Consider the following 24,041-nt stretch of genomic DNA (forward strand, 5'->3'; position numbering starts at 1 on the left):
TACCTTGAAAGTGTTTATTGACATGAACAATTCACCCATGTCTGATCTCTGGTGTAAAACAACCCAAACACACTAATACACATGTATGAAGAGTGGATCTCCAGTACACTGCTCATTCATGCTGCCTTCAAATGCTCCTCGGAAGTGGGAAATACAAGGTTCCGACGGGAAACAACCACTTGAACGACTCTCCCAAGTCGGACTTCCGAATGGGAAAGTCGTCGATGGAGATGATACCCGAGATTAAAAGTTGTGACATTTCGTCACTGTCCTTTCACCTTTTCAACTAAGGATCTAGGACTTCCTGCTCTCCTCAGCCATGAGTTCTCTGACCTGGTCGTCTTCCTGGCTGAACGCCCGGCCGTCCTCCCCCTCCTGACCCTGGCTGTGTCTGGACAGAAGGTACTCCTTAGGAGTGATGTCATCATCAATGGGCTGCTTGGACTTCTTCTTCTTCTTCTCCATTATCTTCTGCTTCCTGTACTCGGCCAGCACCTCCAGCTGCTGCAGTGTGAGCTCTGGTGCCAGGGTGTCTGAGGTAGTCTCTTTGACCCTCAGTTTGTAGTCCAGGATCTGCTTGTTGAGAGCTTCGTGGTCCACCCCGAACAGCACAGGTTTTTTAGACGTGGTGGGCTGTCCTGATTCCACTACATGCAGTCGTTCTCTGTAAGAAATTAGATGTATTAAGTATACTTTTAAAAAGTCAGTCACTTGACTATTTACTTTTTGAGCTCCAGTCATCAAAGACTGTCTCACCCCAGTCCGTCTTTCCCATCCTGATCTTCAGCACCAAAGTCAGCCATCTTGAGTAGGTTTTCAACCTAACAGCACAGTGGACAAGCACAAAGTCCATCAGCACAAAGTATTTTTCATACATTTTGAATATCGTTTGTGTTCTAATGAATATGAAATACCAAGTACCTCAGACATGGCTGCATACTGTTTATCCTTTATGAAAACCAAAGGAGGGACGCCACCAAGGGTTTGATGAGCCATAATGAGGTACCTGTTAACAACAGAGAAGCACAGGGGTTCTCTCTAACATTATCCTGAAACAACCTAGCCTGAGTGTCAGTCTCTTTGTGCTATCCTGCCAACTCCTTGTCATGTTAAGTTTGTCTTGACAAGGACCGCAATGCAGTTGGCAAGAACACATAGATCTGGAACCAGGCTTGAAACAATCCTCACAGAAAGAGAAGAGTACTGCTATTTTATGACATAGTGCTTACCTTATACGAGGGCTGCTCTTGTCCAGTGCTTGCTGAATCTGGTCATCCCTCTCTGACACACCACTGGTTTTCCAATAGACCCGGCAACTAGAGAAGTATGCAGGCAGTGAGACCTGGTGTGACACAGACAAGTTGCCATATGAATGGAACTGTCCACAATACTAACACCAATCCTATGAAGCTACCTTGCATTAATAAAATGTCATTGAATAATTCAGTCCAAGCTGAAGTACTTCCTAGCCTGGTCCCAGATCTGCAAGTCCTCTTGCTTACTTCAATGCTGTCGTTGTCAAGCCAAACATGACAGTGAGTGACAGGGAGTTGGCATGATGGCACAAACACACTGGCACTCAGGCTAGGTTATTCCTACCCTTGAGATGTCCACACTGTAGTTGTAGACCTCAGAGTTGACTTCAGGGGAGCTCAGTAGATCAGTGATGGCCTTGTACAGGATGGAGTTGAGGACTCTGGTGCGCATGTTGTCCTCTTGGTTTCGTTTCTTAGGTGGCTTCAGAGCACTGAGCTGACTGGACGGTGGCGCCTGTCAGAATTACACAAAGGTTAAAGTGTGAAACGAGATACAGCAAGCCTGAGTACCAGTCTGTTTCTACTGTCTTGACAACTCCTTATGGACTTGTTATGCCAATGACAACAATGGAGCAGGCATTGTACAAACAGATCAGGGACCAGGCTAAGAATAAGTATAATTACAATCTAAATCATGACATGAGACAGTGTACCAACCTTGGGTGGTGTTTCATACCAGAGCTTCTTCCTGTTGAAGACATGCAATGAAGAAAAAGTTTACACAAGTCATAGCAGAAGGAGCCTGGTAGCTGATCCGTTTGTGCTCATGCCAACTCCATTACTGTCATGTTGGCTCAAACAGACTAAACACAGACTAGCAAGAGTACTACTAGGCCGATTACTTGAAACTTGATAGCTAGGCTAGCAAGACAAGATTAATCAAATCAGACAACTCGGGGCTTGCTACCAAAACGTCAAACCATAACGTTCTCTTACTTTGTTTTGTTGACAAACTTCCTCATCAGGTTTTTACCAGCACAATTGGAAGAAGTGTGAAAATCTCTTCTGTCATGACAAACTGATGAGATGGAACGGTGTTCGCAGTTCAAATGATGGAATCTATGCTGAAGATCAAGTTCGACGCTGCCGCTGGTCCGTTTCTTCATAGCCATACCACTGCTCGCGTAATGCTGAAGAACTAGACATTGTTTTAATCTTGAGTATGTATTAATTCCAAACATAATCAATATGTTTCTCAAACCTTTAAAAAGCGAGTGAATTTTTCGGTCGCACACCAGCTATCTAGCCAGCATGTATGTAAACATCATCCTGCGCAACTAGTAATGTCTGTCTGAAGAATGGGTTAAGGCAGAAGCAATCGATGGCAAAGCTACTTCTTCTTTGTTATTATGGCAAACAAACGGTATAGGTGCATGCCGCCACCTACTGTATTGGCTGTGTATCTGCCTACTATTTGCCATAATTTTTATAAAAAAAGATCTATACAATTGTTATATTCTACTTGTAGCCTTGTTGGGTGTATATCAAGCCAGGCCATAATATATGTATTTCATTTTAATCCACATGCCAAACCCAATAAAGAAACAAACAAATATGGGAATTTATGGGCAATACAAAACACAGATGAAAGAGAAAAGAACAAAAACACAGATCCTTTAATTTAGCACACCATGGAAACAATGGTTCATTTGAGCATGAAAATAAAAGTTCTATAGTAGAACCGAGGCACTTATCCTACGCATCTTGAATGTCACTTTATTATATACTACAGCATATTATGCAAATAAACTGCTTTAGTTTTGAGCCAAATAATGTGTTTACAAGCTGCGAAGTTATACTGTACAAATAGTTATCAATGACGAGGTTCCAAATAAATATTGTATGCGTTCACGAGTTCTTGGGTATATTAACAGATCGTATAAAATATCTACACACATTTAAATTCTACTAAACACTCTTTACAATTGTACAAAAAATTGGTCCACACTGTAGTGGTCGTCAAAATGGGTAAATGTATACACTCAAGTGTTAATTGACAAATACCAGTTAGACTTTTTTTATTTTTATGACCTCAAAGGGACATCTATTCTCATGACTCTTTCCCTTGTCTTTAAATGTTGTCTAGATGACATTGTTTTCTTTCAAATTCCCTTTTTATAATAAGAAAATAATGCCAAGGGCTAACACCGTTTCTTTCTATACATCCAAAATATATCTTCTAGATAAACACAGCTTGCAATTTGGGCAATATATTTCCTATCTTTTTTTTTTTGCACACTGACTCACTTTGAATTTTTTTGCATTCTGTCTGCATACTGACTGTGCATACAGTAAGTTAGACGTTTACTTTCACTGGTTCAGCTTTCACTGGTTCAGCTTTCACTGGTTCAGCTTTCACTGGTTCGGCTTTCACTGGTTCGGCTTTCTCTTCAGGTTCAATCTCTGGAACAACAAGGTCGTGCTTCAGCTTGTTCAGCTCAGTCCAGTTAAACCCCATCAGAACCTTAGTCTTCTTCTGTCGGAGCGCTTTCATACACCTGCTGCGCTTCGCTCCAAACAGAGACGCCACATCAGTCCTCTGGAACCACAGGCGGCCTGCCAGGGCCTCCATCTCTTTCCTGGACAGGTAGGGCCTCTGGTGGAAGTATTTGGTGAGGAACACCTTTCTATCCTCGAAGGGGCGCATCTCCATTCCTGTGGGGTCTAGCACCAGGGGCACAGTGGGGTCGAATGTAAAAGCACCAGGTTTGGATTTGTGCCCCCCCTGCTGCTTGGTGGCCCCCCCTGTCGCTTCTCTAGACTTACTCTGTCTGCTCTGGTCCAGGGCAGCGGCCGGCACGCCACCGTTGATTGCATGGGCATTTGGATCAGGGTTGATCAATCTCTCTGCATCCTTGGCTGCCTTGGGGGCACACCTGCAGCGCTGGACGTGTATGGAGATGGTCTTGGAAGTGGACTTGTCTGTGTACACCCCCAGGCAGTATACACACTTGAAGGCTGGGGCCTTCAGTATGGCATGTATAGTGGGTACAATGTGGTGCTTTGTCTTTAGATGTAGCTCGTAATCCTCCCCGTTCTGAGGCTTCTCTGGACAGAAGGGACAACCGTCTTTTGCTAGGTTTTGATATGCGGACTTGACGGACTCTCGTCTCAGCTTCAGATAGATCCGGTCTTTAGTTGATGTGACCAGAACCACGTTCAGCTCCTTGTCTGCCAGCAGGTCTTTAGGGACAGTTGCGCTCATGTCAAAAAAAGGAAACAAAAGCCCCCCCTGAGGATTGATGCCCAGACGATATTTCTCTTTGAGGATGTCACAGTTGGCTTTGTCTGAGAGCTTGTGTTCCTTGCCCATGTGCTCCATGACTTGCTGGATGGAATAGAACACCAGTGGGCAGAGCAAACACTGCAGACCATGCAACAAATGCTGAAAAATACCCTTCTCCGACAATAACGTTTTACATCTCGTGCATTTGACTGTGTTATTCTCCATCTTCTTCAGAAATTGTGTCTGGACAGCCAACTCTTTGGGTTTCTCAGTGCTGTTGTCACCATGTGTCTGGTTCATCACGGCAGTGCTAGGCGTTTGATTGGACACCGTACCGTTTCCCATGACGATAATAGTCGGCGGCTTGTTCTGCTGTTGTAGAGTGGTCATGTTCTGCGTCACAAGTACACCTTTATTGACAATTTGGGTGACACCAGCAGACTGGACTGGCATGGCGACCTGAACAGTTTCCAGTGTGTAGGTCGGCATGCCGTTTACCTTGTTGCCAGTAGGGACCAGACGGACAGACTGGGAGGACATGACAGCTCCTCTGGGACCAGACTGGGTCAACATAAGGGGCTGGGAACCAGCACCCATCTTGTTTTGGACATTGATTTGGACACCAGGTGGAAGTAGGACCTGTCGGGGCTGTTGTTGTTGTTGGGGCACTCTAATTGTTATTGGTAACGGTTTGGTGTCATTCTGCTGGCCTGTGGGCAGCATCATTCTGATGGGACCAGCTTTGACGAGTGTGGAGGTGGGCAAGGCAGCACGGTTCTGAAGAGAAGTCACAGCCTGCTGAGTGAGTATTAAGCCCTTTCCTCCCGGGCCCTGTGTGGGAAGGAACATGTGTCTTGGGTCTGGACCACACACAAGGGCCGTTGTGTTACTTGGAGTGGCCAGAAGCATAGTACCGGTGGAGAGAGCTTTCGTTATGGGCCTTCCGTTGGGTTGTTGTTGGTTACTGTTCTTGGAGACCAGAGAGACTACCTTTTGGACAGCCCTGGGAGCCAGGTTCGGAAGCTTCTGATGCGGGCCGTTCCTAATGCTAGTTTTGAGGTTTGTGTTGACGTGTTCGACGATGAAGGGCCTGATGTGCGCGTGCAGTTCCTTGTGTTTGTCTGAGCTCAGAATGTGGTAGAGCAGGTGCTCTGACGTCTCCGCCGGCATGTTACACATCCTGCAGAAGAACTTGGACAATTTGACCCCGCCCGCTGTCTGTTCCGCCTCGTTCCGGTGACCATAGTAACGGTTCAACAACGATCCGTAGTGGTTCACCAGGACGTGTTTCCTCATGACATAGAACAGCGAGTCGTGGAACCCACAGCCTCGACACGAGTACTTGTCTCCTATGTCAGTGGTGGAGACCGAATGGATGGTAGTATGGGACGTGGTGGAGGTTAGAGTACAAGAGGCACTTGTGGTTTTGGCTGAGCCCCCGTGGAACAGCTTGATGTGTTGATTGGTGACGTCAGGGTGGCTGATGAAGGAGCAGTTGGGGCACGAGGACAGGGCGCTGATGTCCTCCTCCTCCTCATGACAGCGCTGGATGTGTCCTCTGAAGGTATACCATGACCGGGTGGAGAACCAGCACAGGGCACAGCACAGCATCTCCGTGCGATATGGCCACTGTGTGATTTTTTAAAATATATGAAGAGAGCATGTGATTTAAATATTAAGGTTACATTTAAAATATAAAGTTAAGTCATATTACAGTATTGCAACAGCTATAATGACAGAATAATAAATGACTTGTCCTCCACAATGATGAGCGTACCCTTTTTCTTCTTTTGCCATGGTAACCGTCCGTTAAATCCTCCCAGTCTGTGTTCTCAAAACAGTCGTCTCCTGCATCAAAGCATTTAAGATCCTAGAAAACAAAAAAACAGACCAAGAGAGGGTTAATGCAAAATGAATCTATCATAGTACCGAAATAAGTCCCACTAATATCTGCGCTTGAACATTTGTAGTGTACGAACAGAACTTACTTCCAACAACTTTTTGCAGTTGTCAAGTCCAATGTCACATAGAATATCTTTGACTCTCTTTCTTGATTGTCTGATTTTGTCCAATTTCTCCACAGGTAGTTGGTACATCTTTTCCCTGCATGAGTAAAAAATTAAAACACAGCAGTAAATAAAAGGTTCATTCACATGCCAGAGGTAGGCCTAGTTTGACCAGAAACAAAAACAAGACATTTTAAATCATAATTTTAATCATAAATCATAATTTTTTATTGCAAACAATAACTGCACTTCAGTGTCAGTGATACAAAGTAGCATTTAGTGATGTTGAAGGTGAGTGGGGTGCTGCCTCTGACTAGTAGGCCAAGCAAGCGGTTGCCTCTGAATCCCTGAAATAGTTATATATAAAATGATAAAACATTTCTGTCATTAGTCATTGTTGGCGGAAATAGTACGTTCCTCGATATCGTTACTGGCTACATGAGCGCAATGCCAGACAAAATACAACTTATAATTTGGCCACATCGTCTGCTGCGAAAAAATTGCAGCTATGACAAGTTACATAATTCTAAGAATGGCACCCTGTCAGTTGAATGTTACTGGCTAGCAAATAACTACGAAGAATGAGCAGAGAAATACTAAACCGTTGATAAATAGTAAGGATGCATAATAATACTGCATCTGCACGAGCCAGCTAAACAGTTGTTAGCTAGCTGGATGACTGATGCTATCAGTGCATTGCCTAATGTGCATGCACACACAGACAGGTTACTGAGGTAACTTCACCGCTCATACACATTTGGCGGCAGGATTTAAATCTTTGGTGAACTGCAACAACGTTTTGGACACAATGGTTATCATGCAGATATCTACTGAAGATACATTTGGGAAAGTCTACCTTTCACGACCTGGCAGTCGAAGAGAAAGCGCTCGACCGAGTGCGTGCCAGTGAGTCTGTTTTCACCAATCCGAGTGGAGAAGAGCTTAGGCGCGCGCACTACACGGCTATGAAAAATATACCATCAATTACTCGGCATGCACTTATCAAATAGTTCCCTTCGCCTACAATACCAATAATGGCAGAATTTGCTCTATTTTTAATCAACCATTTCTTTTGTTTGTTCTGTTGAAGAGCATCATCCAACTATTGATAGGAAACATGGCGCACAGGAAGTGAGGAAGTGACGTATTGCTAATTACCATATTGCATGGTCAAGACCCTCCAATCAAATGAGCGTGTCTCTAATTCTGACCCTGGACCATTTTGAGCACAGTTGAACAATTGAGTTGACCTTAATCACAAGTGGGGACCACACCTGTTGCCACCAGGTGTATCACGCTCATCAATTCATGTCATACCTGTTGCTGCTTGGGGCACCCTGTGAAATCACACCTTTGGGGAATAAACTACAATAAGTAAACATGGCCTATCTTCATATTAAATAGGATACATATAGAATTCAAATGGAATACATATAGAATTCTAGAATTCAAATGGACACATTTGCCTGGTTCAATGAGAGATTTCTGCAGCTATAAGTATTTCTGGTCATTGTCATTTCCCATAAGCAGAACATTATGACAACAAATATCGTACCAGGTCAGAGGTGAGCTCAAGACAGGGTCAAGCATTAGGTACTTGAACAATATTTTTGCTAACTTATCAACAAGCATGGGCTACATCTGCATTCTTGAAGTGGGTCAGGGAGACTGTTTTGTTTCATCTTTGATTTAACCCTATGGGCCTACTGTAAACAGATCACAAATGACTGAAACTGTGGTTGACATTTAGCCTTTATGCTCTTTAATCAAAGCCTGTGGACAGAAGGGCTGAAAACTCATAGATACAAATGCCAGTGGCTCACACAGTTCATAATGACACAGTTCTTAATGACACAGTTCATAATGTCACAGTTCATAATGACACAGTTCATAATGTCACAGTTCATAATGTCACAGTTCATAATGACACAGTTCATAATGACACAGTTCATAATGTCACAGTTCATAATGACACAGTTCATAATGTCACAGTTCATAATGACACAGTTCATAATGACATTTGGGACACACATAATGGCTTGATATTTTGGTAAGGGGGTAGTTAAGGATTTATTCCTCATAAATGGCATTAGACTTAATAAAACCACAATAGTGCTGTAGCTTTAATAATATATTCTCTATACTCAATGCATCAGCATAGTACATGTAAAGGACATGTACATTCACAGTATAACAAAAAGTGCCAGAACTGGATTTAATAATACATAATGGTGTTTCATGACTATTTCCATATTAAATGCATAGGCGCTCCGCTTTGTGGCTTCAAATGGGCTAAGAGATTGACGCTGAGAGAGACAACATTTAAGTGGGTTCAAAAGGTCAGATCCCTGAATTCACAATGAATCATCAGCACCCTATTCCCTTCATAATGCACTACTTTTCATGTCAAAGTAGTGCGCTATATAAGAAATGGGGTGCCATTTGTACCCAAGAAAGCAAAGGAAACTGAACTAAATGACTATCGCCCCGTAGCACTCACCTCTGTCATCATGAAGTGCTTTGAGAGACTAGTCAAGGATCATATCAACTCAACCTTACCTGTCACCCTAGACCCACTTCAATTTGCTTACCGCCCCAATAGATCCACAGACGATGCAATCGCCATCCCACTGCACACTGCCCTATCCCATCTGGACAAGAGGAATACCTATGTAAGAATGCTGTTCATTGACTATAGCTCAGCATTCAACACCATAGTACCCTCCAAGCTCATCATTAAGCTCGAGGCCCTGGGTCTGAACCCCGCCCTGTGCAACTGGGTCCTGGACATCCTGACGGGCCGCCCCCAGGTGGTGAAAGTAGGAAACAACATCTCCACTTCGCTGATCCTCAACACTGGGGCCCCACAAGGGTGTGTGCTCAGCCCCCTCCTGTACTCCCCGTTCACCCACGTAGCCATGCACGCCTCCAACTCAATCATCAAGTTTGCAGACGACACAACAGTAGTAGGCTTGATTACCAACAATGACGAGACAGTCTACAGGGAGGAGGTGAGGGCTCTGGGAGTCTGGTGCCAGGAAAATAACCTCTCACTCAACGTCAACAAAACAAAGGAGATGATCGTGAACTTCAGGAAACAGCAGATGGTGCACCCCCCTATCCACATCGACGGGACCGCAGTGGAGAAGGTGGAAAGCTTCAAGTTCCTTGGCGTACACATCACTAACAAACTTAAATGGTCCACCCACGCAGACAGTGTGGTGAAGAAGGCACAACAGAGCCTCTTCAACCTCAGGAGGCTGAAGAAATTTGGCTTGGCACCTAAAACCCTCACAAACTTTTACAGATGCACAATTGAGAGCATCCTGTCGGGCTGTATCACCGCCTGGTACGGCAACTGCACCGCCCGCAACCGCAGGGCTCTCCAGAGGGTGGTGTGGTCTGCCGAACGCATTACCGGGGGCAAACTACCCGCCCTCCAGGACACTTACAGCACCCGATGTCACAGGAAGGCCAAAAAGATCATCAAGGACATCAACCACCCAAGCCACTGCCTGTTCATCCTGCTGTCATCCAGAAGGCGAGGTCAGTACAGGTGCATCAAAGCTGGGACCGAGAGAATGAAAAACAGCTTCTATCTCAAGGCCATCAGACTGTTAAATAGCCATCACTAGCAGACTAGAGGCTGCTGCTGCCTATTGAAATCACTGGCCACTTTACATATCTTGCATCACTCATCTCATATGTATATACTGTATTCTATAATATTCTACTGTATCTTAGTCCATGCTGCTCTGTCATTGCTTGTCCATATATGTATATATTCCATTCCTTACTTAGATTTGTGTGTATTGGGTATATGTTGTGTTAGATATTACTTGTTAGATATTACCGCACTGTCGGAGCTAGAAGCACAAGCATTTCGCTACACCCGCAATAACATCTGCTAAACACGTGTATGTGACAAATAAAATTGGATTTGATTAGATTTGGGACACAGACAATAAGAAATGTCTCAAGTATAGAAAAGGTATAACAAAGGTTAGGGAGGATGGGATCGTGGTAATGGCTGGAGCGGAACGAGTGGAATGGTATCAAATACCATTTTATTCACTTAATTCTGGCCATTTTTATGAGCCGTCCTCCCTTCAGCAGCCTCATGTGGTTTGCAGTGTTCTAGAATATTACTATAGAATCATAAGGTGATGACCATTCCGTCCTCCTCCACCCCTCCCCTCTGTAGCACCAGGCTACGTCGTAGCTCTGTCCTCAGGGTGAGCAGGCTGCTGTGGTTAAACACACCTCCGTTCATCTCCCTGATGACTGGGCTGCTGCCGTAGTGCTGATGCAGGGTCAGGTCTCTGTTCAGTCTGAGGTTCAGGTTAGTGAGGCTGGGCTGTGAGTGATAGGAGGTTGAGGAGATGACAGAGTAAGGCCGACGGGGAGGGCGCCGGGAGGATGGTCTGGGAGAAAGCCTAGGACTCTGCTGGGGCTGGGACCAAGCCTGGGAACGGGAGGCTGTGGAGGTGGAGGCACTGGAGCGATGGGATGAGTTTCTGAGTCTTCTCTCAATCACAATGTCCAAGTCCTCGTCGCTCTGCAGCTCGTCATCAGTGAAGCTGTAGGCTCCCACACAGATGGGCATGCTGTGGTGACTCTGACAGATGGGCATGCTGTGGTAACTCTGGTAGTCTAAAGAGCTGACACTGCCTGAGTTTATCCCCGACATCCAGCTGCCGGTACGCACTATGTTATTACGCTGGTTCACCGGCTTCACCGTGATGATAAGATTGTGACTGTTTGCGATCATCATGTCTGTCACCTGGTCTAACACCTTGCCCATCACCTCGATCCCATTCACCTCAAGCACCTGGTCGTTGATGGCCAGCAGCCCTGTGCTCTCAGCCAGGCCTCCAGGGACCAGCCGTGAGATGAAGATCCCAGGGACCTTCTCCAGGCCGTGGGGAGTCACCTTCACAGTGGTCCCATCCCGGATATAGAACCCCAGGGGCTTCTCTGAGCCCTGGCGGTACAGGCGTACCCGGCGCTGAGATGCGGGCAGGAAGTCCGTGTCAATAATGGACGAGATGGGACGGAAGTCCTGCGGCCTGCTGATGTGGACCGTTGGCCTTTTGCGGTTCATGTTGCCGCGTGGGAGAGGGATCACTGGCACCTTCCTCCGGCGTGTCACAGTGGCATTGGGGCAGAAGTTGTTGTAGTCCACTTCCTCTGTGAATAGGAAATATGTTAGCACACGTCTTGGATTGCAAAGCTTGTAAGATGCACTAACTAGTCTAATTGCTACAATGCAACTAAACTGATGCATTTTCTTTTTACTGTATGGGTCAATGTGGGCAAGAAACAACAACCAGGGCATAAATCATACTGTCAACATCCGAAAGGATGGCAGCAGAGTATGTTCTGATTACATTTTAAATGTTTAGTCATTTAGCAGACGCTCTTATCCAGAGCGACTTACAGTTAGTGAGTGCATACATTTTTTTTTCTCATACTGGCCCCCCGTGGGAAACGAACCCACAACCCTGGCATTGCAAGCACCATGCTCTACCAACTGAGCTACACGGGGCCCCGTGTATGATTCTCTATAAACTATATAAACAGGAGTTAATGAGGTTACATAAACAAGGGAAACAAATGTAGATAGTCCATCATGTAAACAAACATACGAAAATAGTAGAGCACAGCAATTACATGAAAATAAACATAAACCCTGGACAACTAAACGACTTCCCCTTCTGCTGCTGCTGGAGACACACAAACAACTTTCCTGATGCAAACTCTGATAAATCCCTTATGAAGAAAGCATGCAAGAAGGATATTTGAATTCCAGTGTCAGTCTTGGATTATATTTGATCTCAGCATTATCGAAGCCTCTCAATGTTACCTGGCATTATTCCCTTTTAAATGACAGACAACCTTAATAACTGGCTTAGTCTGGCAAGACTACTGTGGGCATTTAGTTGAGTTTCGGGCTTTAGAGTAAAACAACTGCTTGGTCTGGTCTGTTCTGGGTGTTTACAGCTATACCTTGTCTCTGTATGAAGATCCGCAGTAAGGTGGGAGCAGTGGACACGGCCTTGCAGAAGTTGTCATCGTTATTGATGGGTAGTAGCTCTCCCTGGATATCTGCATAGCCAATCATGACATCAATGCTGGTTAGATGGTGCAGGCGCAGGAGGAGCTTGTAGAAATCTTGGAACTCCCCAGGGTTGGAGCGGTTAAGGGAAAACCTTCTGAACTCTGCTCCATACTAAAGAGAGAATGTTTCGGAGAAGTTTGAACAACAAAGAAAAGTTGTGTTTTCCATACTTATTAGATCAATCAAAGCAATTCATTGACAAATGTGATTTTGATATTGAGTGTCAGCAATGTATTAGGCTACTGGACTAAACTGAGATGATATGGACAAAACAATACATATACCTGTAGATCAGCCAAGGATTGTGAGCAGAAAATGTAGATGTTATCTATCTTGCTTATAGCCATAATATTGGCGATTACATATGCAGCTAATAATACATTACTTATAATCTAAAAAATAATGTTATGACAGGTAAAAATAGAAATGAATGGGTGGAGGGACCACCACATTGGTGGTAAACAGATTATCTCATACCATAAAAGCGTAAACGCATTCTTTAAAAAATGACAGTAGCCTACACTAGGGAGACATATCGGATGTAGGCCTATATATAATTTTAGTCAAGGACCGTTATTCTTCCATTTATCGGGAGCACATTACGCAGCTAGACAGCATCCTCTCCAAATGGAACAATAGTCAGCCCAATAGATGCCCAACTCCCGCGCCGCTACTTACTTTGCTTTTCACTTCCACTGTCGCACAATACTGCAAAGAAGACTGCGATTTACTTAAGCTCCGATTCATTTTCTTATTCTTCAGAGCCCCACTGGCTTCTGTCTGTGTGGGTTGTAGACTACTACTGTGGGTTTCGTTCAATCCACTGTCTGCCTGTGCGTAAAGTTGCGCTTCTTCATACAAAGCCGTTTTCCTGTACTTCTGCGGGAGGAGTTGCTGCTTTCTTCTGTCACATCAAAAGACTGTCGTTCCCCCTGACTGTTGCGGGACACGGGCAGGGAGATTGGGCAGGGTTTCCAGGTCGAGAAAAATGTATAGCCCAATGACTACTCAAAACCCGCCCACAAAACTAGCCCAATTTTTTTTTTCGCTGCTAGAGAAGAGTTCCATAACGTTATCGAGAGAATTAAGAAGGAATCTCGATTTAACTTCTAACGACATAAGAAGCTAAATTCGGGTTTCCATAAAAAATAATAACTATTGCGAGCTAATGTGACTAATAGAGGAATTTGAATATATCGCAAGAGAAGAGATAATTCGCCCTTATTAAATTGCCAAAAATGAATGTTAGTCTATTTTCTGGCAACTGCGCCGTTATTATGTGCCAGACGTTAAGACCACAAACCGTTATAAATGGCCTATTTGCGAGATTGACTTGTCATTTCAATTCAGTTTTTTGTTTTGTTACCTGTAGCCTAAACTGACTGACTGTTACCTTCAATCTAATGCATTCTAATAACAGCTGATTGGCAATTGCGATAGAACTGTGACCATGATCACAATTGATAACTTCGGTGCTGCTCTGTCTCCTCTTACTAACGAGACTCAGCTGCCTGCTGCAGCGCTCAGTCTCAACACACACACACACACACACACACACACACACACACACACACACACACACACACACACACACCCCTCCCGCCCAATCACTCACTCACTCACTCAGAAACAGCCTGCCTCACTTGCTGATAGTCAGCAACAGCAGGTCACAGTGAAATATATATTTTAAAGAAATTTGCAAGGCGGCAGCGGTGCAATTAAAAAGTAGGCCAAAAACACGCAACCAGGGACCAATACATTTTCACCCGCGACATCGTTTTCAAAGTAACACAATTTTGCTAGAAAACCGCGAACATGGCAACCCTTGGATTGGGTAAAATTTACCATCATGACATCACCACCCCCATCCTTTCCATAGCTTCCCTCTCCTCTCCACCGGAGGACGCATTTTCTTCTCTTAAATGCTGTAGAGATTGATTACATTGGGCTACTAAATATCTTGTAACCTTGCTTCAGATTTATAAAATATTTATAACATTTGATTTACATATTTATAATGCATTAATGCACAAAATAATACAGATTTGTCAAGTTATTTATTGTGCAGTTAGAAATACAGTATGCATAATGGTCCAAAACTTTAAAATCAGTGGTTATAATTAGTTAAATCAACAGTCAATGGTTATTGCAATAAGGTTAACTCCCCAATATGAAGTGATAGGAATTACAGTACATTTCCATGTACTCTCTGAGAAGGCATATTCACCATTGAGAAGCAATATATTCAATTTCTATCCAGCATTTTATTATCTACAGTGTCATAACTTATACAGAATTGTCCAGGACGGTGCTATGATTAGGTGCTTATTAATGTGGATGGGGAAGACTTCTCTGATCAGTGACACTGCTGCATTGTGGTGGCTGTGTCTCAATACGGCTTTGTGGTGGCTGTGTCTCAATACTAAATGTCTTCATTTCCTTCATCACCACTGGATAGATTTACACCATCCTTCCTTTCATGACTCCCGAGTGGCACAGTGGTCTAAGGCACTGCATCGCAGTCCTAGCTGTGCCACTAGAGATCCTGGTTCGAGTCCAGGCTCTGTCGCAGCCGGCCGCGACCAGGAGACCCATGGGCGGCGCACAATTGGTCCAGCGTCATCCAAGGTAGGGGAGGGTTTGGCCGGCAGGGATGTGGGTTTGTTTTCCACGGGGGGCCAGCATGACAAAAAAAAACATGTATGCATTCACTAACTGTAAGTCGCTCTGGATAAGAGCGTCTGCTAAATGACTAAAATGTAAATGTAACGTTCTGCTAGATAAGTGATTGTGGAAGTTACGACCCTCTAAGGCAGGGGTGTCAAATAAATGTTCCCCGGGGGCCGCATTCGGACTTTTACGACCATGGTTCCCAAACTGAGGGGTCGGAGCGGGGGTCCGGCTTTTTATTAAAAAATGTAAGGGACTCAGTCCGGCTTTAAACTTACTCTTGAAAGTTGTACAAGTAGAATGCACAAGGTGCAATTTCAAAATTGGGTAGTGCATCATCAGTTCCTCTTGTCTCGTTAGTTATTGCAGACCTTAGAGAGCTATTTATAACTTGTCGAAAATGTTTGAGGCTATTCAAACCACCCATGGGCCGGATTGAACCCCCCTCGCAGGCCGGGGCCGTATGTTTGACACCCCTGCTCTAAGGCATGGCTGCTAGTTAAAACTGTCATGGAGGGTACAGGGCGATTCCTGAGGAATAGGGTGAATTTGCCCTTAGACGCTGATTTTGGTTTTACATTTTGCATTTCGCCCACTAATGGTTCAGGTTAGGATTGGGGGAAATAAGCTGATCCTAGATCTGTACCTAGGGGAAACTTATCTGACCTAAACCATGACCTCATCAGGAGGCTGGTTCTCTCCCAGTGCTGCCAGGGCGTTGGTCACCATCTTCTCCACCATTATCTGGGTCGTCTCAACGGAGTGTGTCGTTTGGAAGAGCAGCAAGGGGGTGGCCTCTGTCCAGGCAAAAACAAAACATTCATTTGTTATTTGAGGGTTATAGAGAAAGTCTACACCTCCCTTGGATTTCTTCACATTTTATTGCGTTACAAAGTGGGATTAAAATTAATTTAATTGTCATTTTTTGTCAACGATCTACACAAAATACTCTGTAATGACACAATTCTATTTATTTTTTAAAGATGAATGAAAAAATAAAACACTAATATACCTTGATTAGATAAGTATTCAACCCCCCTGAGTCAATACATGTTAGAAACACCTTTGGCAGCGATTACAGCTGTGAGTGTTCTTGGGTAAGTCTCATAAGAGCTTTGCACACCTGGATTGTGCAATATTTGCCAATTATTCTTTTCAAAATTCTTCCAAGCTCTGTCAAGGTGTTGGGGATCATGGCTAGACAGCAATTTTCAAGTCTTGCCATAGATTTTTAAGGAAATTTAAGTCAAAACTGTAACTCGCCACTCAGGAACATTCACTGTCTTCTTGCAACTCGAGTGTAGATTTGGCTTTGTGTTGTATGTAGGTTATTGTCCTGCTGAAGCAGGTTTTCCTCTAGGATTTTGCCCATGCTTAGCTCCATCCCGCTTTTTTAAATCCTGACAAACTCCCCAGTCTTTGTCGATGTCAAACATACCCATAACATGATGCAGCCACCACCATGCTTGAAAATAAGGAGGCAGTGATGTGTTGTGTTGGATTTGCCCCAAACATAAGGCTTTGCAATTAGGCCAAAAAGTGTATTCCTTTGCCATGTTTTTTGCAGTATTACTTTAGTGCCTTGTCGAATACATACAGTGGGGAGAACAAGTATTTGATACACTGCCGATTTTGCAGGTTTTCCTACTTACAAAGCATGTAGAGGTCTGTAATTTTTATCATAGGTACACTTCAACTGTGAGAGACGGAATCTAAAACAAAAATCCAGAAAATCACATTGTATGATTTTTAAGTAATTCATTTGCATTTTATTGCATGACATAAGTATTTGATACATCAGAAAAGCAGAACTTAATATTTGGTACAGAAACCTTTGTTTGCAATTACAGAGATCATATGTTTCCTGTAGGTCTTGACCAGGTTTGCATACACTGCAGCAGGGATTTTGGCCCACTCCTCCATACAGACCTTCTCCAGATCCTTCAGGTTTCGGGGCTGTCGCTGGGCAATACGGACTTTCAGCTCCCTCCAAAGATTTTCTATTGGGTTCAGGTCTGGAGACTGGCTAGGCCCCTCCAGGACCTTGAGATGCTTCTTATGGAGCCACTCCTTAGTTGCCCTGGCTGTGTGTTTTGGGTCGTTGTCATGCTGGAAGACCCAGTCACGACCCATCTTCAATGCTCTTACTGAGGGAAGGAGGTTGTTGGCCAAGATCTCGCGATACATGGCCCCATCCATCCTCCCCTCAATACGGTGCAGTCGTCCTGTCCCCTTTGCAGAAAAGCATCCCCAAAGAATGATGTTTCCACCTCCATGCTTCACGGTTGGGATGGTGTTCTTCGGGTTGTACTCATCCTTCTTCTTCCTCCAAACACGGCGAGTGGAGTTTAGACCAAAAAGCTCTATTTTTGTCTCATCAGACCACATGACCTTCTCCCATTCCTCCTCTGGATCATCCAGATGGTCATTGACAAACTTCAGACGGGCCTGGACATGCGCTGGCTTGAGCAGGGGGACCTTGCGTGCGCTGCAGGATTTTAATCCATGACGGCGTAGTGTGCTACTAATGTTTTTTTTTGAGACTGTGGTCCCAGCTCTCTTCAGGTCATTGACCAGGTCCTGCCGTGTAGTTCTGGGCTGATCCCTCACCTTCCTCATGATCATTGATGCCCCACGAGGTGAGATCTTGCATGGAGCCCCAGACCGAGGGTGATTGACCGTCATCTTGAACTTCTTCAATTTTCTAATAATTGCGCCAACAGTTGTTGCCTTCTCACCAAGCTGCTTGCCTATTGTCCTGTAGCCCATCCCAGCCTTGTGCAGGTCTACAATTTTATCCCTGATGTCCTTACACAGCTCTCTGGTCTTGGCCATTGTGGAGAGGTTGTAGTCTGCTTGATTGAGTGTGTGGGCAGGTGTCTTTTATACAGGTAACGAGTTCAAACAGGTGCAGTTAATACAGGTAATGAGTGGAGAACAGGAGGGCTTCTTTAAAAAAAACGAACAGGTCTGTGAGAGCCAGAATTCTTACTGGTTGGTAGGTGATCAAATACTTATGTCATGCAATAAAATGCAAATTAATTACTTAAAAATCATACAATGTGATTTTCTGGATTTTTGTTTTAGATTCCATCTCTCACAGTTGAAGTGTACCTATGATAAAAAATTACAGACCTCTACATGCTTTGTAAGTAGGAAAACCTGCAAAATCGGCAGTGTATCAAATACTTGTTCTCTCCACTGTATACTGTATATGCATCTTTTGGAATATTTTTATTCTGTATATTTGTATTATTCTTTTCACTCTGTCATTTAGGTAATTATTGTGGAGTCACTACAATGTTGTTGATCCATCCCCAGTCTTCTCCCATCACAGCCATTGAACTCTTTAGCTGTTTTAAAATCACCAATGGCCTCATAGTGACATCCCTGAGTAGTTTCCTTCCTGCCCTGCAGCTCAGTTCAGAAGGACGACTGCATCTTTGATGTGTCTGGGTGGTTTAATACATCATCCACACCATAATTATTAACTTGACCATGCTTGAAGATATATTCAATGTCTGATTTGTTATTGTTACCCATCTACCAATCATTGCACTTCTTTATGAGGCTTTCGAAAAGCTCCCTGGTCTTTATAGTTGAATCCGTGCTTGAAATACTTGACTAAGGGACCTTACAGATGTTGTATGTATGGGGGACAGAGGAAGGGGTAGTCATTCAAAAATCATGTCAACCCCTATTATTTCACACAGAGTGAGTCTTAAGCCAAATTTTACTCCTGAACTAATTGAGGCTTGCCTAAATAAAGGGGGTGAATACTTATGGAACGACTATATTTTAGTTATGCTTCTTAACAGCTTCTACCCCAAGCCATAAGACTCCTGAACATCTAATCAAATGGCTACCCAGACTATTTGCATTGCCCCCCCACCCCTCTTTTACGCTGCTGCTACTCTCTGTTTATTATCTATGCATAGTCACTTTAATAACTCTACCTACATGTACATATTACCCCAATTACCTCGACTAACCGGTGCCCCCGCACATTGACTCGGTACCGGTACCCCCTGTATATAGCCTCGCAATTGTTATTTTTACTGCTGCTCTTTAATTATTTGTTACTTTTATTTCGTATTATTTTAAATTATGTTTTTTTATGATATTTGTTTTGGTATTCTTTCTTAAATCTGCATTGTTGGTTAAGGGCTTGTAAGCATTTCACTGTAAGGTCTACACCTGTTGTATTCGGCACATGTGACAAATACAATTTTATTGTACACTGCTCAAAGAAATTAAGGGAACACTTAAATAACACATCCTAGATCTGAATGAATGAAATAATCTTATTAAATACTTTTTTCTTTACATAGTTGAATGTGCTGACAACAAAATAACACAAAAATTATCAATGGAAATCAAATTTATCAACCCATGGAGGTCTGGATTTGGAGTCACCCTCAAAATTAAAGTGGAAAACCACACTACAGGCTGATCCAACTTTGATGTAATGTCCTTAAAACAAGTCAAAATGAGGCTCAGTAGTGTGTGTGGCCTCCACGTGCCTGTATGACCTCCCTACAACGCCTGGGCATGCTCCTGATGAGGTGGCGGATGGTCTCTTAGTGGGTAAGAGTGTTGTGCCAGTAACCGAAAGGTCGCTGGTTCTAATCCCCGAGCCGACTAGGTGAAAAATCTGTCGATGTGCCCTTAAGCAAGGCACTTAACCCTAATTGCTCCTGTAAGTCGCTCTGGATAAGAGCGTCTGCTAAATGACGTAAATGTAAATGTAAATGTCTCCTGAGGGATCTCCTTCCAGACCTGGACTAAAGCATCCGCCAACTCCTGGACAGTCTGTGGTGCAACGTGGCGTTGGTGGATGGAGCGAGACATGATGTCCCAGATGTGCTCAATTGGATTCAGGTCTGGGGAATGGGCGGGCCAGTCCATAGCATCAATGCCTTCCTCTTGCAGGAACTGCTGACACACTCCAGCCACATGAGGTCTAGCATTGTCTTGCATTAGGAGGAACCCAGGGCCAACCGCACCAGCATATGGTCTCACAAGGGGTCTGAGGATCTCATCTCGGTACCTAATGGCAGTCAGGCTACCTCTGGCGAGCACATGGAGGGCTGTGCGGCCCCCCAAAGAAATGCCACCCCACACCATGACTGACCCACCGCCAAACCGGTCATGCTGGAGGATGTTGCAGGCAGCAGAACGTTCTCCACGGCGTCTCCAGACTCTGTCACGTCTGTCACATGTGCTCAGTGTGAACCTGCTTTCATCTGTGAAGAGCACAGGGCGCCAGTGGCGAATTTGCCAATCTTGGTGTTCTCTGGCAAATGCCAAACGTCCTGCACGGTGTTGGGCTGTAAGCACAACCCCCACCTGTGGACGTCGGGCCCTCATACCACCCTCATGGAGTCTGTTTCTGACCGTTTGAGCAGACACATGCACATTTGTGGCCTGCTGGAGGTCATTTTGCAGGGCTCTGGCAGTGCTCCTCCTGCTCCTCCTTGCACAAAGGCGGAGGTAGCGGTCCTGCTGCTGGGTTGTTGCCCTCCTATGGCCTCCTCCACGTCTCCTGATGTACTGGCCTGTCTCCTGGTAGCGCCTCCATGCTCTGGACACTACGCTGACAGACACAGCAAACCTTCTTGCCACAGCTTGCATTGATGTGCCATCCTGGATGAGCTGCACTACCTGAGCCACTTGTGTGGGTTGTAGACTCCGTCTCATGCTACCACTAGAGTGAAAGCACCGCCAGCATTCAAAAGTGACCAAAACATCAGCCAGGAAGCATAGGAACTGAGAAGTGGTCTGTGGTCACCACCTGCAGAACCACTCCTTTATTGGGGGTGTCTTGCTAATTGCCTATAATTTCCACCTGTTGTCTATTCCATTTGCACAACAGCATGTGAAATGTATTGTCAATCAGTGTTGCTTCCTAAGTGGACAGTTTGATTTCACAGAAGTGTGATTGACTTGGAGTTACATTGTGTTGTTTAAGTGTTCCCTTTATTTTTTTTGAGCAGTGTATTTTATTTGTATTAATTTGTTAACTTTTCACTTTGACATTATGGAGTATCTTGTGTAGCTCAATGACAATATCAGTCTAACATTGGTAGGGGTTCAGGGTATCAGTCTTACATTGGTAGAGATTCAGGGTATCAGTCTAACATTTGTAGGGGTTCAGGGTATCAGTTTAACAATGGTAGAGATTCAGGGTATCAGTCTAACATTGGTAGAGATTCAGGGTATCAGTCTTACATTGGTAGAGATTCAGGGTATCAGTCTAACATTGGTAGAGATTCAGGGTATCAGTCTAACATTGGTAGAGGTTCAGGGTATCAGTCTTACATTGGTAGAGATGCAGGGTATCAGTCTAACATTGGTAGAGATTCAGGGTATCAGTCTAACATTGGTAGAGATTCAGGGTATCAGTCTTACATTGGTAGAGATGCAGGGTATCAGTCTAACATTGGTAGAGATTCAGGGTATCAGTCTAACATTGGTAGAGATTCAGGGTATCAGTCTTACATTGGTAGAGATTCAGGGTATCAGTCTTACATTGGTAGGGGTTCAGGATAAGTCACATCCAGTGCAGCAGCTCGGATCACTTTCTTCTGGAGGGCTTCCACCAACGCATCTTGGTCTACAACGAGGCCTGTGAAAACAAATGGCCCAATGTTTATTACGTTTGTTATGGCGAGTTAGAGTCTGATCACAATAACTTTCGGGTGAATCTAACTTGAGATCTGTGTGTGTGGCTCACATTTTGTATAATGCTCTAATTTACGTCAATGCATGATTTACGTGAAAGTTGTAAGCTCATCCGCCCATAGATCTCAAGTCAGGATTCAGTCAGTAAAGCAGAATCACTGCTTTACTGCTATGGGGACACTCAAAATGACCACCAGTGGTATAATTGACCTGAATGGGGATGCCCATTCTACTTCTTCTAATTCTATGGTCTGGTCATACCTCTACTGATGTTGATGAGAGTGCTGGTGGGTTTCATCATGGCTAGCTCCTTGGCACCGATCAGTTTCTGGGTGGCGGGTGACACGTTCACCACCACCACCATCACAAAGTCTGACTGCTGGAGCAGATCCTCCATGTTGAGGCAGTACGTCGCCCCTACTGCTCTCTCTTCCTCTTTCCTGGAAAGAAAGAAAAGAAGAAGAAAATATGAAAATAAAAGTAAAGAAATCACAACCACACTGTCTTTAGAATCACAACCACGCTGTCTTTAGAATCACAACCACACTGTCTTTAGAATCACAACCACACTGTCTTTAGAATCACAACCACACTGTCTTTAGAATCACAACTACACTGTCTTTAGAATCACAATCACACTGTCTTTAGAATCACAACCACACTGTCTTTAAAATCACAACCACACTGTCTTTAGAATCACAACCACACTGTCTTTAGAATCACAACCACATTGTCTTTAGAATAAGGAACTGGAATGCTAAAATTAAAGATGAAAGAAGTCTGTTTGGGTACCGAGTCTGTGTTACAGTGAGTTTAGAGTTAAACCCTAATTTAGTTTGAATAAGTAAATGAGTAGTAAATGAATGAACAGGGATAGCAAGAACTTGAACAGGGTGAATATGTTAGCTTTCAGCATCACACAGCAGACCAATGTCTAAACCTTAACCATAGCCATACTGCTGTCTAGAATAAGGTCCTGCTGATTTGATTTGACCTGCAATTGATGTACTTTTGATGTAAGGTGTCTTTGAGTGTTTGGAAAGTATGTAAAATAAAATGCATTACTATTACCTGCGGTTCCTATTATGATAGAGAATCTTCATATCAAATCCCTGTGCCCTCCTGGCCACCTTGTATCCTATCCTCCCCATACCGATGATGCCCAGGGTGGCCCCGCTGACATTCATACCCATGGAGCTCTCTGGCAAGTCCTCATTGTTATGGGTTAGGGAGTAATGGTGACCTGTAGGAATATGATAAGGAATAAAACGGGTTACATTATCTCACTTTATGGGCCGGTTTCCACGACACAGATTAAGACTAGTCCTGGATTAAAAAAGCACTTTAAATGGAGATTCTTCATAGAACACTCTTAGTCCAGAACTAGGTCATCTGTGTCCGGGAAACTGGCCCTGTATGTTTCAATGAGAAACTACTAACTCTGAGTCTCTGACATAGGCCTACCTTCGACGATCTTCCTTGCAGACGCCAGCATCAGGCCCATCCCGATGTCGGCAGTGGCGTTGTCAACAACATGAGGGGTGTTGCACACCTTCACCCCAAAGCTGTTGATCATGGGTATGTCCAGATGGTCCACTCCCACCCCTCCGTTAACCACCACTTTGAGGTTAGGCAGAAATTGCATCAGACCTCTGTCAACCTTCAGGGCACCACCCCATACAAATACTACTTTGACCTGTTCGGACAAATTCTTCTGGTCTGGCGGGAATGTCTCGTATGGGATAATGGTGAAGTGTTTCTCAACAACAGGTGCAAAGCGTTTGTAGATGCCTCCAGGCGCTCCGAAGGTAGTGGCCAGTATGCAGGGCTTCTCCATGTTGATCTGAATGGGAATAAATCAACCATACTGTAAGTCTATGAAGTCAACAATCAAACAATATAATTATTCTATTTATATGCTATATATATTCTAATCATTCTATCGCATTCTATTTCAATGGCATTCAACATAAAGTCTATTGGAACAATAAATGGAGAAGAACGCTTTGGATATCACT

At 44.2% G+C, this 24,041-nt stretch overlaps 4 protein-coding genes across 4 annotated transcripts; all 4 read right to left on the reverse strand.

Moving 5' to 3' along the window:
- Nucleotides 1-2,613, reverse strand: LOC311127001 (putative ribosome-binding factor A, mitochondrial). The gene is made up of 7 exons (XM_084158736.1): nucleotides 2,253-2,613; nucleotides 1,974-2,004; nucleotides 1,600-1,770; nucleotides 1,230-1,342; nucleotides 922-1,006; nucleotides 757-821; nucleotides 1-664 (listed from the first exon to the last, which is right to left on the reverse strand). The coding sequence occupies exons 1-7, from the start codon at nucleotides 2,495-2,497 to the stop codon at nucleotides 295-297; spliced, it is 1,080 nt and encodes a 359-aa protein (XP_084014862.1). The 5' UTR covers nucleotides 2,498-2,613; the 3' UTR covers nucleotides 1-294.
- Nucleotides 2,614-2,914: 301 nt separating this feature from the next.
- Nucleotides 2,915-7,654, reverse strand: LOC311126993 (activity-dependent neuroprotective protein 2a-like). Its single transcript, XM_084158727.1, has 4 exons — nucleotides 7,405-7,654; nucleotides 6,531-6,645; nucleotides 6,320-6,412; nucleotides 2,915-6,171 (listed from the first exon to the last, which is right to left on the reverse strand). Exons 2-4 carry the CDS (start codon nucleotides 6,636-6,638, stop codon nucleotides 3,613-3,615), a joined length of 2,760 nt encoding a protein of 919 aa, XP_084014853.1. The 5' UTR covers nucleotides 6,639-6,645; nucleotides 7,405-7,654; the 3' UTR covers nucleotides 2,915-3,612.
- A 3,050-nt stretch (nucleotides 7,655-10,704) lies between these two features.
- On the reverse strand, nucleotides 10,705-13,416 carry LOC311126997 (partitioning defective 6 homolog gamma-like; the record flags this gene model as incomplete). The annotated part of the gene is made up of 3 exons (XM_084158732.1): nucleotides 10,705-11,738; nucleotides 12,558-12,780; nucleotides 13,348-13,416. 3 exons carry the CDS (start codon nucleotides 13,414-13,416, stop codon nucleotides 10,705-10,707), a joined length of 1,326 nt encoding a protein of 441 aa, XP_084014858.1.
- A 2,677-nt stretch (nucleotides 13,417-16,093) lies between these two features.
- LOC311115180 (putative 2-ketogluconate reductase) lies at nucleotides 16,094-23,860 on the reverse strand (the record flags this gene model as incomplete). The annotated part of the gene is made up of 5 exons (XM_084157278.1): nucleotides 16,094-16,136; nucleotides 21,871-21,967; nucleotides 22,285-22,463; nucleotides 23,095-23,266; nucleotides 23,488-23,860. The coding sequence occupies 5 exons, from the start codon at nucleotides 23,858-23,860 to the stop codon at nucleotides 16,094-16,096; spliced, it is 864 nt and encodes a 287-aa protein (XP_084013404.1).
- Between the last annotated feature and the right edge of the window lie 181 nt (nucleotides 23,861-24,041).

This window comes from Coregonus lavaretus, assembly GCF_964263955.1.
Source record: "Coregonus lavaretus genome assembly, chromosome: 3".
Taxonomy (NCBI): Eukaryota; Metazoa; Chordata; class Actinopteri; order Salmoniformes; family Salmonidae; genus Coregonus; species Coregonus lavaretus.

What these genes read in the sequence shown, in the direction of transcription:
- LOC311126993 (XM_084158727.1), bottom strand. Translation starts at nt 6,638, where the DNA reads ATGTACCAACTACCTGTGGAGAAATTGGACAAAATCAGACAATCAAGA. An exon ending in ACTGCAAAAAGTTGTTGGAA is followed by an intron (nt 6,413 to 6,530) that starts GTAAGTTCTGTT and finishes TTTGTTTTCTAG; the next exon opens with GATCTTAAATGCTTTGATGC. An exon ending in ATGGCAAAAGAAGAAAAAGG is followed by an intron (nt 6,172 to 6,319) that starts GTACGCTCATCA and finishes AAAATCACACAG; the next exon opens with TGGCCATATCGCACGGAGAT.
- LOC311127001 (XM_084158736.1), bottom strand. Translation starts at nt 2,497, where the DNA reads ATGTTTGGAATTAATACATACTCAAGATTAAAACAATGTCTAGTTCTT. An exon ending in AGTATGCAGCCATGTCTGAG is followed by an intron (nt 822 to 921) that starts GTACTTGGTATT and finishes CTGTGCTGTTAG; the next exon opens with GTTGAAAACCTACTCAAGAT. An exon ending in GATGGGAAAGACGGACTGGG is followed by an intron (nt 665 to 756) that starts GTGAGACAGTCT and finishes AATTTCTTACAG; the next exon opens with AGAACGACTGCATGTAGTGG.